Source organism: Stenella coeruleoalba (assembly GCF_951394435.1).
Source record: "Stenella coeruleoalba genome assembly, chromosome: 12".
Classification (NCBI taxonomy): domain Eukaryota; kingdom Metazoa; phylum Chordata; class Mammalia; order Artiodactyla; family Delphinidae; genus Stenella; species Stenella coeruleoalba.
In genome coordinates, this window is record NC_137158.1 from 24,136,119 (window position 1) to 24,152,500 (window position 16,382).

General features: G+C 44.9%; 1 protein-coding gene across 1 annotated transcript in view; it reads right to left on the bottom strand.

Annotated features, from left to right (window-relative positions):
- Positions 1-16,382, bottom strand: part of MDN1 (midasin AAA ATPase 1) — a 157,133-nt gene that overhangs the window by 41,181 nt on the left and 99,570 nt on the right. The window contains exons 56-71 of the mRNA XM_079938869.1: positions 15,976-16,186; positions 14,979-15,210; positions 14,169-14,295; positions 13,322-13,492; positions 10,629-10,843; positions 9,868-10,255; positions 9,001-9,110; positions 7,677-8,382; positions 5,619-5,780; positions 4,893-5,166; positions 3,927-4,162; positions 3,243-3,338; positions 2,517-2,611; positions 2,135-2,256; positions 1,385-1,531; positions 422-531 (exon numbers count right to left, since the gene is read on the bottom strand). Coding sequence (XP_079794995.1) covers positions 422-531; positions 1,385-1,531; positions 2,135-2,256; positions 2,517-2,611; positions 3,243-3,338; positions 3,927-4,162; positions 4,893-5,166; positions 5,619-5,780; positions 7,677-8,382; positions 9,001-9,110; positions 9,868-10,255; positions 10,629-10,843; positions 13,322-13,492; positions 14,169-14,295; positions 14,979-15,210; positions 15,976-16,186 — 3,402 coding nt within the window. The remainder of the gene's footprint in view (positions 1-421; positions 532-1,384; positions 1,532-2,134; positions 2,257-2,516; positions 2,612-3,242; positions 3,339-3,926; positions 4,163-4,892; positions 5,167-5,618; positions 5,781-7,676; positions 8,383-9,000; positions 9,111-9,867; positions 10,256-10,628; positions 10,844-13,321; positions 13,493-14,168; positions 14,296-14,978; positions 15,211-15,975; positions 16,187-16,382) is intronic.

Here is a 16,382-nt window from a genome sequence, read left to right on the forward strand (position 1 = left end):
ATCAGTAGGTCACTATGTACTCTAGCTTAAACCAGGGATGGTTCCACGACCACTGAAAGTGTCAGAAAGAGAGGATCCTCCTTACACCCCCAGCACCTCAACAGCCCATAGCCCAACACCAGATGGTACGCATCTGAGGTGGAAGATCAGCCTGGGCAAGACCAGGGGAGCGGGCACTAACATCCCTCTTAGGAGCCTCTGAAAAGGGGCCACGCCCCGGAACCCTCACACACGCGGCCAGGTCAGCAATGGAGCCAATGCCACAAAATGAAAAACCCACCATCCTAGTTGGCAGTTGCAATGCTCTTCTCCATTCCCCAGATCCCCCTGCCTCACAGTCAAATGGATTAAAGAACAGAACTGCGGGAGAATTTGCTGATTTTGTCCTCCTAAGAGTGATTATGACAGCCGTTGATCTTACTTTAAGCTCTTTTTCTAGGGGGGAACGAAGTTCCACAATTTTGGCCTGGACCCGGTCAAAGAACTGCTTGTAATAATGGTACAAATTCCATAGAACACTGCAAAGTGAATCTGGAAGAAATAAAAAGGAAACAAAAACACCACACTTGCTGCATGTGCTGCTGGCTCCCCCTCTGAGGTTCACATTTCAGTGATGATCCTTCCTCCGTACTCTTTAGGCCACGAGATTACAGTGCAATGTAGCACATGCAGACTATGTAACAGCTCATCAGGAAGCCGGGGTTACCAGTTCCCAGAGATGTAGGCTCTAAATCCTACCCTATATTTTCATTTCAGTTTGTACTGGATTTTTTTGGTTGCACTTTTGTTCTTAAAGATGGTGTACTCAGACATTCTGCCAAACTCACAATTTCCAACCTTTCTCGGAATCTTATTGTAAAGTCAGCAGAAACTAAGTCTGTTTTAAAAGATGGCATATTAAGAGGCTCACCTTGACGGCTCATTCACGTAAATCTATATTCATTTTACAGCGGCACTTTTGTCTAAACTGCTGTGGTCAGCGATAGGAATCGACAGTAGAAGTTTTATGTGCAGTTCCTTGACACGTGGCAGCGCTCTCCTGAGATCAAAGAACCTACTAATAATGGCCTGGATCAAGCAGAAGCTTAGCAGGACATATGCACTGTCTAGACAGAAAGATGTGCTGCCTCAACATGCCAGCTCCCGAGCTCTGCATCTGGTGATTTACCTCTGCCACGGTTCGCTAGCCAGGGCTTCATTTATAACCAGTCTGTACTCAACTATAATGTTCTTCTCTATACCTAACCTGAATCACATTATAGGAAAAGACAACTGAAACTGTCTTGTTTAAAACCTGGTATGCCACAAGACACTTGTCTCATGTGGAGAATTCAAAGGCTAAAATTAAAGAAAAAATATTATACATACATATGTATATCCTTACCTTTTCCTTCAACTTGTGGCATCAGCAAGACATGACAATGGAAAACCAGTAACATCTGAAGTCGTACGTGGAACTCTCCCAGTGAAGATCCTTCAATAAATGCTTGTAACGTGCTGACCAGCAACATCAGGGTCATCTGTCTGTCATCTTTATAGAGATTCAAAGAAGAAAACATACACGTGCCTGCCACCATCACTTGCTGTCACAAAGCGCACACAGTCTACTATGGGATTCCCGAGGGATGGCCGTCAAGTAGAGACACCAGTTAAGGTGAAGCTTTGAAGCAAGGACCATAGCTAAATTCCAAGCTGATTTAAGAACTACAGCCCCACTCAGGGTATGTGTGAAATGCACTCACAGCAAATTAGGAAACTGAATTATGACGTACTTGTTCTAAGTAGGAGATGAAACCCTTTTAACTCAAGCATTTTAACTACTACCTACCAAGACAGAAACTTTCTCTTTGACTTGTCTCATGGATATAGAGAAGAAAACTTTACTTATGACTAGCTCTTTAGACTCTGGACAAGTCACTTAAACCTCTCTGACTTCCATTATTATTCTTAGTAACAATAAAACTACACAGCTTTCTTGGCTGACCTCTCAGGAATACCTCGCAGTCAGATGATACATCCTATGTGAAAGTAGTGGGGCGAGGACACATGGGAGCAGGTAAACCCCCCACTCTGCTGCACTTCAAGCTTAGCTTGGACCCTCTAAATAAGCAGGGGATTTAGAGACGGGTGTTACCTTCCTGTTCTTCTGTTTGTTCTTGCATGTGCTTCTCCAGCATCTGATAGATGGAGAACCAATGCTTGGTGGATTTCTCAGTATGGCGTTTCATGGTATTATCCAAACTCATGGACCAGCAGCTGAAACATGGAAGTAGAGGCCAAGGAGGCATTTAAGGAAACCTATTCAAACATCTGAAACCACAGAAGCAGAAGCTAAATATTCACTATTCTCTCCTCCCAAATGGAGATGGAGAAGCTCCCCGTCTGCTGCCTCCGAACGCATGCTGTTGTCTGGTCTCCAGCTGACATACTACATAAACTCTGAGGAAACAAACTATCCAAAGACTATATCCCTACAACCTAAGTTCAGGAGGGGAAGTGACAAATATATCACTTACTTCAGTTCCAGTTTACGCCAACGGATGACCATCTGAGTGACCACATCAAGATGCTTCCGCAGAGACAGGGCCCGACTTGCATTCTCCTCCCAATCCTGAAGAAACACAGATAAAATTTACTATGGCCATTATTCAGTCCCCTGACCACCTCCTCACTCAGGAACACCCTGGACTTTTCTTGAGCAAAGACCCCTGGGACCTTCAACAACTTTTATACTGATTTACCAATAACTAACCAGAATGGGTTTACATCCAGCTTATCCAGCTTTGAGTTCTTTCTGGTCACTTGACAGACCTCCAGCAGAGCAAATAGCACAGGGTTTGGAGACCTGAGTCTGAATCTCTGTTGTTAGTCACGTGACCCCTCCAAAGTCCAGAGCCCTAATCTGAAAATCAGGGGAGCACCAGCCCCTTCAGAGGCTGTGAGAGGACTGAGGGGCTGAAGAGTGGAGGCACCCTGCCGGTCTGAAGGCCAACCCAGAAGTCCTGGCAGACTGAGCCCTTAGGACTGGTGGACGCTGCGTCCCACCCTTGAGAACAGGTGAGGCAGGTTCCCTGTGTCCCATGGAGGCAGTGGCTTCACCTGCAATAATCTGACCTTATGTCAGAAAAACCAAGGAGTTTCATCCTTTTCCAACCCAAACTATCACATCCTGTCCCTCTAACAATAAGAGAATCTCTTCAGTTGACTATAACTAAAATGAGGACTGGAGAGAATCCTCTTACCTGTGCCTTTGCCAGAAGGATCTCTAAGCCATTCAGGAACTTCGAGATGGGGCTGGAAAGTGGGAAACTACGAATCCTGTCCATTACCACCAGCAGCTGCGCGGGAGGGGGGGAAGGGGAGGGAAGAAGATTTGGGCATCCTTGTGGGACTGTCAATCACCCAAAGTCACAGGGTACTGAAGAGGGGCCTGACTGGAAGTTTCATGCAAAGGCCCTGCCTCGTGAGCACTTAGGAGAGCTGCGGGTGAAACTTCCAGGGCTGCAGATCCTGCCCAAGATAAATACTTTATCTGCTGCACTACTCTGGAAATAAGATTGAGTTTGATAAAGTAATTACTCTTATTACTCTCTGTTATAAGTTATTACAGAATTAGGTGAATGATCACAGAGCGAGGTCTGAGTTAAAACTTGAAAAAGCCAGGCCCTTGTTAGTATAAGGATGTGTCTGAATAAAGACAGCAACATAGCAGCACTTCAATACATGGACGGAAAACCCTGAGCAGCAGATAAAATAAGTGGAATCTCAAACACCATTTACACAACAGCATTACAACCTGGTATATTCATCCTCCAGGGAATAACACTGCACTGAACCGCAGTTCTGTAAACCTCTGTTTGCGTATCCAGTGTGCAAGTCACTGCCCCCAGGACAGTTGAGAGGCCGCCTCCCCACCGCTGCCCTACCTGCTCAAGCACCGGATGTTCCGGCCAATCCTGCAGCAGCTGGCGGACGGCCTCTGAGAAGCCTTCAAGCACAGGCTGGCAGTGCCGAGCTTCCGGGACGTTGGGGTGATGGTAAAAGTCATAGGGACCGTCAGACTTCATCATCAGGTCCAAGGTCCCCTCCCCAAAGAGAGTGTTACGGGACAGGGTGTAGGCCAAAAGTTGGCTGCCCAAGAGCTGGTCATTCAGCTCAACTCCTGTGAAGTTAACAAGATCACTGTAAAGTTGGTATCAAGTTACAATGAGGTCAGCAACATGCTCAGAAATAATGAATGACTGCGACTAAATGAAGTAGATATTGCAATGCCATTCACCCACAAAGCAGCAAAGGTCTAAAAGGCTGTGACCCCAATACTACAGTGGTCACCAAAATCTGCCCCAAGTTTCGGTATATACAGAGGAACTCAGATGCTGCCTGCATGTAATCAAGAGGGTGCAGAGTTTGGTTTGAGGATTCCAATTCCCAGTTTTTGTAGCTCTTCTTGGTAGGCAGAAATGAAATTTAAAGCCTCCTTCCTACTTGCAAGGAATAACTCATGAGGTCACATAGGAAACTGCATCAAACCATATCCTGTGTGATTAATTTCTGAGTTGCCACGTTGCTCCCAGGAATACATGATTTCATTAGAAAAGCACTGATGCTGTGAAAGGGAAATTGGAAATAATGCGGAGAAACGAGACCATTTAAACTAATTCTATATCCTTACTCTTAATCCCTTTAGCCCCATGTATTCAAAGGGTGAAAACCCATCTTTATTGCAGAATTTTAAATCAATTTTTTGGAATTAGCTTAAGTCCTTTAAAATAAGGAAACAATAAGGAATTTAGCAAAAAACAGGGACGTAATAGTTTCAACTGTCCCAGAAGTAGCAAGCACATCTATTCGTTTTGATTTCCCAAGAGCTTAACAAAAGTAAACTACCATACCCATCAGGGGGTAGAAGTTTGTCACAAGCGATGCCCCAGTCTGGTAGCAGGACAGAAACAGGCTGAGGTAGTGCTCTGCCACGTGTGGCGGCGGAGTCTGCTGGTACCAGAGGGACCGAGCAAAGCCGAGGCACAGCTGCTGGTGTATCAGCATCACAGCCTGCATTGAGCTCTGTGACAGGAGGGCGGGCTCTGTGGCAGTCTCCTCTTCTTGTCCATCTGAAGGTCCCTTCTTTGCCTCTAGTGTTGGTTCTACCAAAATATCTGCGAAGTCCTGTAAATAATATTAGAGCAATTGAACTTTTAAAGTCAAAATCCAGTTCTAGTAAGACTAAAAGGAAGGGGGAAGGATGGAGTGTGAATGATCAAGAAAATGAAAAAGGGAATTACGTGCACTGAGAAATGTTTTAAAAATTACAAAACCATTCAAAGGGATGTAACAGGAACTAACATAGTGCTTGCTGTAGGTGAGTTACAGAGTAAATCCTAAGAGTTCTCATCACAAGGAAAAAAATTTTTTTCCTTTTATTTTATATCTCTATGAGATGATGGATGTTCACTAAACTTATTGTGATAATCATTTCATGATGTATGTTAAGCCACATCACTATGCTGTACACCTTAAACTCATACAGTGCTGTATGTCAATTATATCTCAATAAAATTGGAATTAAAAAAAAAGAATTCAAAGGGCAGGTGTGTGGTACCAAGGGGACTCGTTCCAACCTCTCCATGCGGTGGGAAGTGTGTCCTGAACTCCCACTCTTCCTCCTCCTCCTCGCTCAGGGCTGTCCTAGAGTTCCTGCCCCGGTATCTGTACAGGCTGCTTTCCTGCTCGGCCTTCTCTTGGGCTCTGCGTTCCTGTTCATCCCACTCATTGATGATTTCCTAAAAAAATCACACATTCCGAAGGAAGCTTATTTGCCTTTGCTGAGGCATTTACAATGAACAAGAGGCAAGACTTGCTATCTCTTCCTCATGAAAACAAAATACCATGGTTCAAGAACAAATAAATGCCGACATCCAAGACACTAAATTCCATGTAACAGAGAGCAAATGGGATTTGTTTTCAAACTGTGTATCTGCAGCAACCTGAGTTTCCCAAACACCCCCCTGCTGTATTGTTACAATTTCGCAGGTGTGAAAACTTGCTGTAGTGGCACGACTGGGGACTCCCCATCAGGCGTAAATGGTGCTCTGCATTAAGGACAGGGTGAGGGTCAGCAACGTGGGTGTGTGATGCAGACTGCACTTGGCCAGCACCTCAAGGAGATATCCTGGGGCTCTGGAAAAGGGAAAATGGGCTGGGGACTGGGTGGTCGAGGGGAACTAATCAGGCAAAACCGGGCTATACGATACCAGACATTTCTTAAATTCCCTACTACCTCTAAAGCCCTAAAATTGGCAAAAACTATAAAGAAACCACCCAGTATTGAGAAGAACTGAGAAGATAAGCAACCCCAGGATGACAATTTGTATTAAAAGCCCAAGCAAGCAGTTAACCTTTGTCTCAGCAATTCTGTTTTCTAGGAGCTTTACCCAAAGATCTGGCTTTAAGACTTTTAGGATGGCACTGGTTTGGTTTTTTTTTCCCCCCCAAAACAGAAAAAAAACCTTTACATATAAATGTAAATATTCAGTGAAAGGAACTGTTAAATGACTTACCCATACAACAGAAAACCCGCAGTCACTAAATATGATGCAGGTGGAGAATACCATAATCATGACGGAAATAAGCACTAAATTTTAGCTGTTAGATTTTTAAAGGCAAGTTGTAAAACAGAATGGACTTTCTTAGTGGTTTGTAGGGCTCGAGCCATGTGAGGACATTATCTCGGGGACCACAGAGGGTATAGCATTGTCCTCAACCAGAGCAGCCCTTTTATCTGTTAAATACTGGATCACTCTGCTAATATTTGTATTTTTTAAAAGGGTCTACTCCCCGCCACCCTAAAAAATTGTAAACCACTGGGAAAAAACAGCTGTAAAAAATTTAGTGTCACAGATGTACACTTACAGATACATGCACAAATGAGCAAGCCTACAACAGAACACACCAATGTGTTAACAGTTATATAGTTTTGAGTGGCAGGATCGAATAATTTCGCTTATACTTATTCTTTTAATTGTCTACAATGAAAACAAGTTGCTTTTGTTGATAAGGGAAAAAACAATTTATTTTTTAATTTTATTTATTTATTTTTTGCGGTACGCAGACCTCTCTCTGTTGTGGCCTCTCCCATTGCACAGGCTCCGGACACGCAGGCTCAGTGGCCATGGCTCACGGGCCCAGCCGCTCCGCGGCATGTGGGATCTTCCCGGACCGGGGCACGAACCCGCGTCCCCTGCATCGGCAGGCGGACTCTCAACTACTGCGCCACCAGGGAAGCCCCAGAATTTATTTTATTTTCTTGGCTGCGCTGCTTGGCTTGCAGGATCTTAGTTCCCCAACTAGGGATTGAACCTAGGCCCCTATTTTCTTAATATTAATAAAAGTTCATTCAATTACATGGCAAAACCCACCATAAAGTCAAAGAACCAACAAAAAAGGAGAGAATATTTGAAGTGTGTATCAGGCATAAAGGGCTAACAACACTTAATATTTTTTTTAATCTCTTAAAAATTGACAAAGGCCCCTAAACCTGACAGTTAAATGGGAAAAAGCCAAGTAGCAGACACTAGATCCCCAGTACCTTCCCACACTGTCTCACCTACACCGGGCACCGCTAGTGTCCTGTAGGCGACCTGCTCGTGCCCCCAGCTCCCGTCAGGAGGAGGGCTTACCTGACACACATGTCTGAAGAGCTGCAGGGCCCGCTGGTCCAGCTCTCCCTTGCACAGCACGTGGGAGCGCAGGTACAGGAGGGCGTTCAGCAGCAGCTGTTCTTGGGTGGGGCAGGGCCTCTGGCTCTTGCCCTCCAGCTCCTTTCCTCCCAGGCGCTTAAGGAGCAGCTTCCCAAGGCCTCGCAGGACCTCCTCCGATTTCACCGAGCACAAAGCATCTGCGTGAGCATAGTAGGTGGGGAAGGTGGGGCCCACTGATGGGAAAGCCAACAGGGATGTGGCCAGGGCACCCAGCCTGTGCGCGCAGACCACACCACCATGGAGTGAGGCGTGGACCTCGCACGCCACCAGCCGCATGCCATGCTGCAGCTGCAGGACGGATGCCTGCAGCGGGGCCGCTGCGTCTGGGTAAAGGGCGAACTCCTCTGCCAGCCGCCTCCGGAACTGGTGGTGTGACTGCTGCCAAGAGGCCTCCTCCTTCAGAAGGTTCTGGGCCATCTGGGCAGCCCGAGGTCCGTCCGTGTGGAGGGCCTGCAGGAGCCGAGTGAGCAGGTCCTGAACGGCAGAGGCCTTGGCGATGCTGGTGACATAGTGGTGGACCTCCTGTACCAGGGACTCATACGCAGGCAGCGGGGGCCTGAAGGCCTGCTTCTTGGACAGGCTGCAGATTAAGTTCTCCAGCTGATCAATTCTCTGGCGAAGCAACCTAAAGGCAAATTAACACAGTATGCAAATTCTGTCAGAAGCAAAGCAGCAAATCTAGACTGAGCCTCAGGAAAACGGCAGGAAGACATTTCAGATACTGAGGCATAAAATGATATATGGACAATTATAATGAAAATGGATAATATATACACAGGCATTTACCACGTGCAACACGTGTCGTTGAGCACTTCGGAGGCACGTCTCACTGAAGTGGGCACTATTACCTTCCTTTTACAAATATGGCACTGAGGTTTAAGGTATTGAGTGGTCTACCCAAGGTTTAAAGCCAAAGGTCAGGGACAGGACTGGAACTCAGAACCCACTACTAAACAGTATTTCCTAAGGTAACAGATCTCCACAGTGCACGTCATCACACCCCACTCCTTCCACATTGAGAATAAGCTCTGCTTTCAACCCTCCTGGCCCCATGTGAGTCCTCCCCCGCCTTTCACAGAGTATGTATTTTTCCTGATTATAACCATGGCTTTGGGATCTACCTGCTAATGTAGTTCAGAGATGTAGACCATAACCTCAGCTTAACACTGTTACTACAAAATGTCTTTTTAAAAAGAATATTCAAGCCAATAACCCCCAACTGGAATAATCACCACGGTGTTACCTGACGTGAGGATGAGAGTGATCGAGGACTACTTCATCCTCCAGGTCTCTTCCGGTCTGCAGCTGGGATGAGAGGCTCCGGGTCTTCCACTCACACTGCAGCTGTTGTAACTAGCGGAAGGGGAGAGACTGGTCTGCTGTGCCCAGCTAGGGCCAGGCCCCAGAGACAAAGCCCTGGGGGAGGGTCGTTCCCTGGATGGAAGGAACCTGAATGACCCAAGGGCAGGGGTTTCTGTTCCACTAACCTGGACCACTCACCTCAGAGCTGTCAGGTGAAAAGACACTATCTCACTTATGCCAATGAACTTCTAAGTCTCTGCTACAGCAGTCTGATCATCACCCCAACTAACATAATTTTCCTTCTTCAAAATATAGAACTAGTGTATCACTATCTTAATGTATTCAGTTCCTGAGTTTGGTTGGAAGTTCAAATAGCGAGAGATACACCACATTATCCGAATCTACCTACTTCCTGAGTTTTGGATAACAAACACCCAAAGTTCAAAACCTAAGGAATGCTATACGCTGTCTAAAGAAGTTACCCAAATCCAAATATCCACAACCTACTTTAGGCAGAGGGATCTGGATAGGGAAGGATACCACTAGAGTTCTCCTGCTGTGCGCTCTGCCCAGGGCAGCCTATCAGCAGAAACATCAGAATGGCCCCTCCCGGTGCCTGAACCTACTCAGAGGAACCCGCAAAGAGGAAAACACAGTCTTTAGAACACACTTCTGGGATGTCACAGGGCAGCTTATGTAAAATCATCCCTCTGTGCTCTGAGCATCCAAAGGGAGACAAAGGAGTAATATACTAAGCAAAGCCAGGCAGTCAGGGATGCAGCCCACGCTCCAGACCCTCCCTCCATACCTCTTCCTTGGCGTACTTGAGCTTGTACTCCCTCTTCACGGCGGGGTCGAAGCGTGCCTGGGGAAGCCAGGTCTGGATCTGGAGCAGGCCCAGGCTCACCCACAGGCTCCCACGGTGGGCTGGCTCAGGCAGGTCCCGCTTACCCTCCCCCTCCCCGAACAAGTGGCGCAGGGAGGTGAGCAAAAGGCACAGCAGCTCCTTGGGCAGCGTCTCCTGCCCGGCCATGTCCCCGAGAGTCTGGGCCACGTGCTGGCATGCCTGGCTGTCCCCAGGCAGCAGCTGCTCACAGTTCTGCACGTACTCCTGCCGCCGGGGCTCGGGGAGCAGCTCTGCCAGGCCAGCCAAGTGCCGGCACAGCACCAGCCGCTGGAGCTGGGAATCCGTGCGTCTGTGGGGACAGGGAAGCACTTAAGGGTCTGCGCCACAGCGACCACCATTCCCTTCTCATGCTACTGTTCTTCCAGAAAATGACAAGACAGACTGCACTGCCTACACCTAGAGGTGAATTTCTGTTCTCACTTAATCTGATACGGTTTTCTAAGTACCACCTTCTTGATCACAATATACTTACAGCTGACAGAGTGGCTGGCCAGCTCACAGCAGGCTCTGTCGTGGACTGAAAACCTGCTCATCCAGCCAGAAAACACCCTTCCTCCACCCACTGGAACTAGCCACTATTGAAGAAAGCTCTGACCGAGGTCCCCACTACATGCTCTGGAGGAAAGACGGGAGCTGTACCGTCTACCTGGGGGAGGGAATACCTGAACTCTGCTACAGAAGGGACAGCCATGTTGGTCCAAAGCACCGAGCTGATGTCCTGGAGCTGCTGTGATCTCTCAACCCACTCCCCCAGGGTGACATGTGAGGAGGACAGGATGGGGAGGCCGCTCACATCCCAGGGACTTGCTCTGTAGCTGCTGGTCAAGACTTCAAAGCAGCACTTGGAGAACACGGCTCTACTGAGACTTCCAGGACCCTGATAAGGGGAGAGGAGTCATGTTAACTTTTAGAAATCAAAAAAAAGGGTTTCAACAAGCAGCACTGGGGCACCTTAGAGGAAAGAAAGAAATTTTAAAAGGAGATTCAGGTTGCTAGGAACAGGTAAACATCAGCCTGAGACAGGACCAGAAGGGCAGAACGGGGGCGGGTGCAGTGGGCCTTTGAAGGACTCCATTCTCTATGAAGGAGGAGCAGTGGGTGCTTTAGTAATGCAGAAGAAAACCCCTCAAACCTGGGCATCAGGAAGACCAGTCGTGCAGCAGAGCTGGGGGCAGGAAGGTGAGACCTGAAGGCAGGGGAAGGAGTTGGAAGACAAATAGAAGAGCCAGGGGCAAGCCTGTCTCCCTGGACTGTTAACCTGGGACACAGGAACAGCTGTCCATGAACAAAGGGTTAGCGGGTCAAATACATGAGAGCAAACCTGACTCTATGCAACTCTTGGGGACCCATAAGGTTTAACACTAAAAGCTTTGAGAGATGTTTTACACTAAAGAAATCAATCTTGATAGAGCAATGGAACAGAACTGAGTCCAAAAATAAATCCATGAACATTGTGGGAATTGTGGGAATAAGGTGTTATGACAGAGGTGGCCATTTCAAAAGAGATGGAAAGGATGAACTAGTCAAAACTGGTGTTGCTAATACTGCTTTAGGATATGCTTGTTTGTATAAAATAAAAAATTTGCATCCCCACCTCACAAAACAAGATATTCAGATGAGACTGATGTAAACATAAAACAAAAACAAAAACAGAAAATATGAGGGCTTCCCTGGTGGCACAGTGGTTAAGAATCCGCCTGCCAATGCAGGGGACATGGGTTCGAGCCCAGGTCCGGGAAGATCCCACATGCCGCGGAGCAACTAAGCCCGTGTGCCACAACTACTGAGCCTGCGCTCTAGAGCCCGTGAGCCACAACTACTGAAGCCTGTGCGCCTAGAGCCCATGCTCCACAACCAGAGAAGCCACCGCAATGAGAAGCCCGTGCACCGCAATGAAGAGTAGCCCCTGCTCGCGCAACTAGAGAAAGTCCACGCGCAGCAATGAAGACCCAATGCAGCTGGGGGAAAAAAAAAAAGAAAATATGAGAAAATGGTTTTTTTAACTCTGTGGGTAATGAAGGAAGACTTATTTAAAAAGCATGATACCAAAGCCAGAAAGTAGAAAGGGACCGGCATATTTGAAAAGAAAACACTATAAAACTTCTGTGATATAAGAAAACATCTTCAAACTTGAGAGACAACAGAACACTACAAATGTATTTCCAAATATATGTTGGGTAAAGTTTTAATATCTATAATACATAAAGAGACCTTCAATAATAAAATGATGATTAATGACTTTTTTTTCTTTTTTTTTAACAAAATGAGCAATAAACATGACTGGAAAATTCAGAGAAAGAAATAAAGCAATCAATATACATATGTAAAGACATTCAACCTGAATAATAATCAAAGGAATACATATCAAAATGAGATTTTTTTTTAACTGTATGATTGGCAATAATTTAAAGTGTTAATAACACCTAGTGAGGCAAAGATACGGAAACACAGAATATATGATAAGTGAAACGTGCTCTAGTCCCAAGTCCGCCATGGTCATCCTGACTTCATGTTCTCCCTCTTCACTGTCTCTTTGCGGGTTTAAAAAGTGAAAAAATGAAAACCTACTTCCCTAGACGTTCTAATAATATTTACAAATCTCTTTAAATGTGAAGACACTTTGGCCAAGGGTTAAATTCCAATTCTCGTCACACATCCACAGAAATACTCAGACAAGTGGACAAAGGCTTATACAAGGGTAGTTGATGCAGGTATGTTTGCTATAGGAAGGGGGAGGAGAAGGCAAGAAACCTCAATGCTTATCAAGAAGAAAGTGATTAAATGCATTCCAGCACATTAGTACAATAGAATACCTTAAAAAGAATAAGCTGGAATGACAGGTGCAAATTTCCATGACATATCATGTGAACCAAGAAGGTGGTCTTGTTTTTATTTACATATGTATTTAATATAAAAATGCATGTTAACAGAAGGATACAGAACAAAGAGTGGTTATTCCCAGTGAATTCTACATTATATACGTATATAAATACACATGTATACATATTGTGTATGTATATATGTATGCATATATATACACACACACGTATGCACACATATCTACATGTTTCTGTACTGTTTAAAATCTTATAATTAGAAAAAATATTTCAATTAGAAGAGAAATTAAAGACTTTTTAAAGGAAATTGTGTTTACATTAATTCAGGATTTCCCAAATCATTTAAGATGGAATATCTTTTTTGAAGCTACACTTATTAATATCTTACAGAAAATAAAGTATTGCAATCATTTACTTTTAGTCACTGCTCTATCCTAGGAATAAATGTTCATTGCTAGATCCATTGAGAAGTTTCTTCTACTATCATCAAACATTTTTATAATTTTATGGCAACAAACCTTTAACGTGGGGTCCAGAAGGGACTTGGGTGTCTCCCTCTGCTGCACACCAGGCAGAGGGCTCCATGTTAGCCAGTACTCTGGATTTGTGGTCACAGTACTGCTCCAGAAAGATGTAAACATGGAATTAAATAACTCGGACCACAAAGAGATCCTTTCTTCAGTAGACATCTAGAGATAAAGGAATAATTAGATAAGAGAGTATTTGAGAAAGGTTCCATAAATCATTATAAGGTCTCTCTGTCTTGTAAGACTCATCTAAAACTAACATGGGTTTAAAGATTATTAATCCTAATGTTCCTGATTTTCTGCCACCCCAGTTGTCTTGGTCAAGTCACTTAACCTATTTATAATTTTATAAAACATAAGATCTGACTTTATAAAAGTGCATGAGAAAACTTAATTAAAATAATCACACAATTATGTGATCAAAATAAATAAATGAATAAAACATTATTATCAAAAAAATTTAACGTTGTACTAATGAAGTTACATTAACTACAGTTTACCACTATTCACATTTAACAGTTAGTTACTCTTGTGGAAGGGTAAAAAACACTCTGACAATACATTTTTGAGCAAATAAAATAAAAATAAGCAAATATTTTAGCCTCATTTAACTGGAAACCAAATGAAATGATCTGTGATAAGAGTAGAGAAATACCAAGGAAATTACTGCCAAAGAACATTCAAAGTTCTCCCCTTTGAAACTTAATTCAGATAAGACTAGAGTTTTACAACATGCAGTTTTTGAGAATAAATAGATGTTCTGCAATCAGTCTGCCACAGAAAATCTAATCAGCTCATAGTGCAAAGGAGGTTTTTTGATTTTGATTTTGGTTTTTACCTTTTGATGGTGCACTAAGGACCAAAGGTCTCGAAGCTCTTGAGGAGCAACTGGTGTGTGCTTAAGACAAAACGTGATGTGATGACTTATCTCCTCCTCTATATGGGGTTGCTGGTTTTTGCTGGACCTGCTCCAAAAATAAAGAGGGAGAGAGAGTGGGCTGTAGGCTTTCAATGAGCTGCTAGAAAACTGCTATGTAAGGGAAGATGGAACACACAGGACTTGGAGTACATTTATTTAAAAATGAGCAAATAATTCTACTGGAAGAACACCTAGTAACATTCATTCATTCATTCATTTATATAAATTTATTTAATTAATTTATGTATTTTTGGCTGTGTTGGGTCTTCATTGCTGCGCACGGGCTTTCTCTAGTTGCGGCAAGTGGGGGCTACTCTTCGTTGCGGCGTGCGGACTTACTGCAGTGGCTTCTCTTGTTGCGGAGCACAGGCTCTAGAGATGCGGTTTTCAGTAGTTGTGGTGCGTGGGCTCAGTAGTTGTGGCGCACGGCCTTAGTTGCTCCGCGGTATGTGGGATCTTCCCGGACCAGGGCTCAAACCTGTGTCCCCTGCATTGGCAGGCGGATTCTTAACCACTGCACCACCAGGGAAGTCCCACACCTAGTAACTTTTAGAAGTGCAGTCAAAACAGGCAAAGCATCTTCAAGAAGTTTTGGCTTTCCAAAGTGGCAAATGACCTCCCTCTGCTTCAGCAACTATGCCCCCTCAAGACAACGCTGTGTAGAATACACGGAATAACCTTGCAAGAAAATAAGTGCCCCCAAAGGAAAAAAACTGAAGGATGGCTCACCTTCTCAGGCAAGCCTGCGTCATAAAATCCGCTGTGACTCTGTACTGCCAAAGCATAGCCAGGTACTCCATTGCAGGCCAGAGCTGAACACTCCTGGTGAGCTGGATTAAGGAGGTAAAGCCTGGCTGTGACAGGGAGGAAGCTTCGCTGTGCTTTTTCTCCAGAAAACCAAGTGTAATTCCTCTGGCTTTTAGCTCTGAACACTGAGCATTCACAAGACTCTTCAATTCATCTGGACAAAAAGACACACAGTGGTCAGTGGTCAGGCTCAGATTCCCAACAGCCAGTCACATGACCATTAGCTTAACCTGAGTTCAACTTCACCTGAGCTTGAGTGTCTCATGTGTTAATACAGGGGTCCCCAACCCCCGGTCCGGTCCGCAGCCTGTTAGGACCTGGGCCGCACAGCAGAAGGTGAGCAGCGAGGCGAGTGAGCGAAGCTTCATCTGCCGCTCCCCACCGCCCCCCACCGCCCCCCATCGCTCCCCATTGCCCATCACCGCCTGAGCCATCCCCCACCCCAGCCATGGAAAAACTCTCTTCCACGAAACCAGTCCCTGGTGCCAAAAAGGTTGGGGACCGCTGTGTTAAATAATGCTATTAATACCTGCACAATTCCAATGATAGAATTAAATAATATATGTGAAGTTTAAGGAATTCCCTGGCAGTCCAGGGGTTAAAACTTGGGCTTTCACTGCCGTGGATCTAAGTTTGATCCCTGGTTGGGGAACTAGGATCCCACAAGCTGCGTGGTGTGGCCAAAAAAAATTAAAGAAAAAAAAAAAAAAGTTTAGCCCTATGCCTGATACTTATTTAGTGGTCGGTATAAGTATACAGGGAATAAATAAATAAATAAAAGGAGAATATCTAAGGGAAAACTTTAAAAAACTTATTGGCTGCAAATAAATAAATAAATAAATAAATAAAACGTATTGGCTGCAGAGCAGAGGATATGCTTAGAACATCTGTCAGCTAGCCAAACTCCAGAGCACATTACCTGGGTTGACATCTTCCAGAGTATTAGCTCTGAGGACCAACCCCCAGGCCTGTAGGAGACTTTTCTTTAATGTCCATTCAGAAGCAACCATTTGGAGCCGACTAATGTCTTCCCACCATCCACTCTCCCCAAGGGCAGGCATCCGCTCTCTGATGGCAAGGGCTTTGTTAAAGACCTTCAATTGTGAAAAACACTCCACCACCAGCTTGTCCTGAAACAATAAAACCCAGGAGAGCCTATTACAAAGGAGAAGAGTAGTTCTTTTTAGCAGCCTATTCATGGCTGAAAAAAATGTTTTAAATATTTCCTTAATGATTCTATAAAACATAAAGTTGGTTTACCCCTGTAGATCTCAGGATATTCACAGTAATACAGTTAAAAGTCTACTCAGCCTTAAAAGTCTCAAG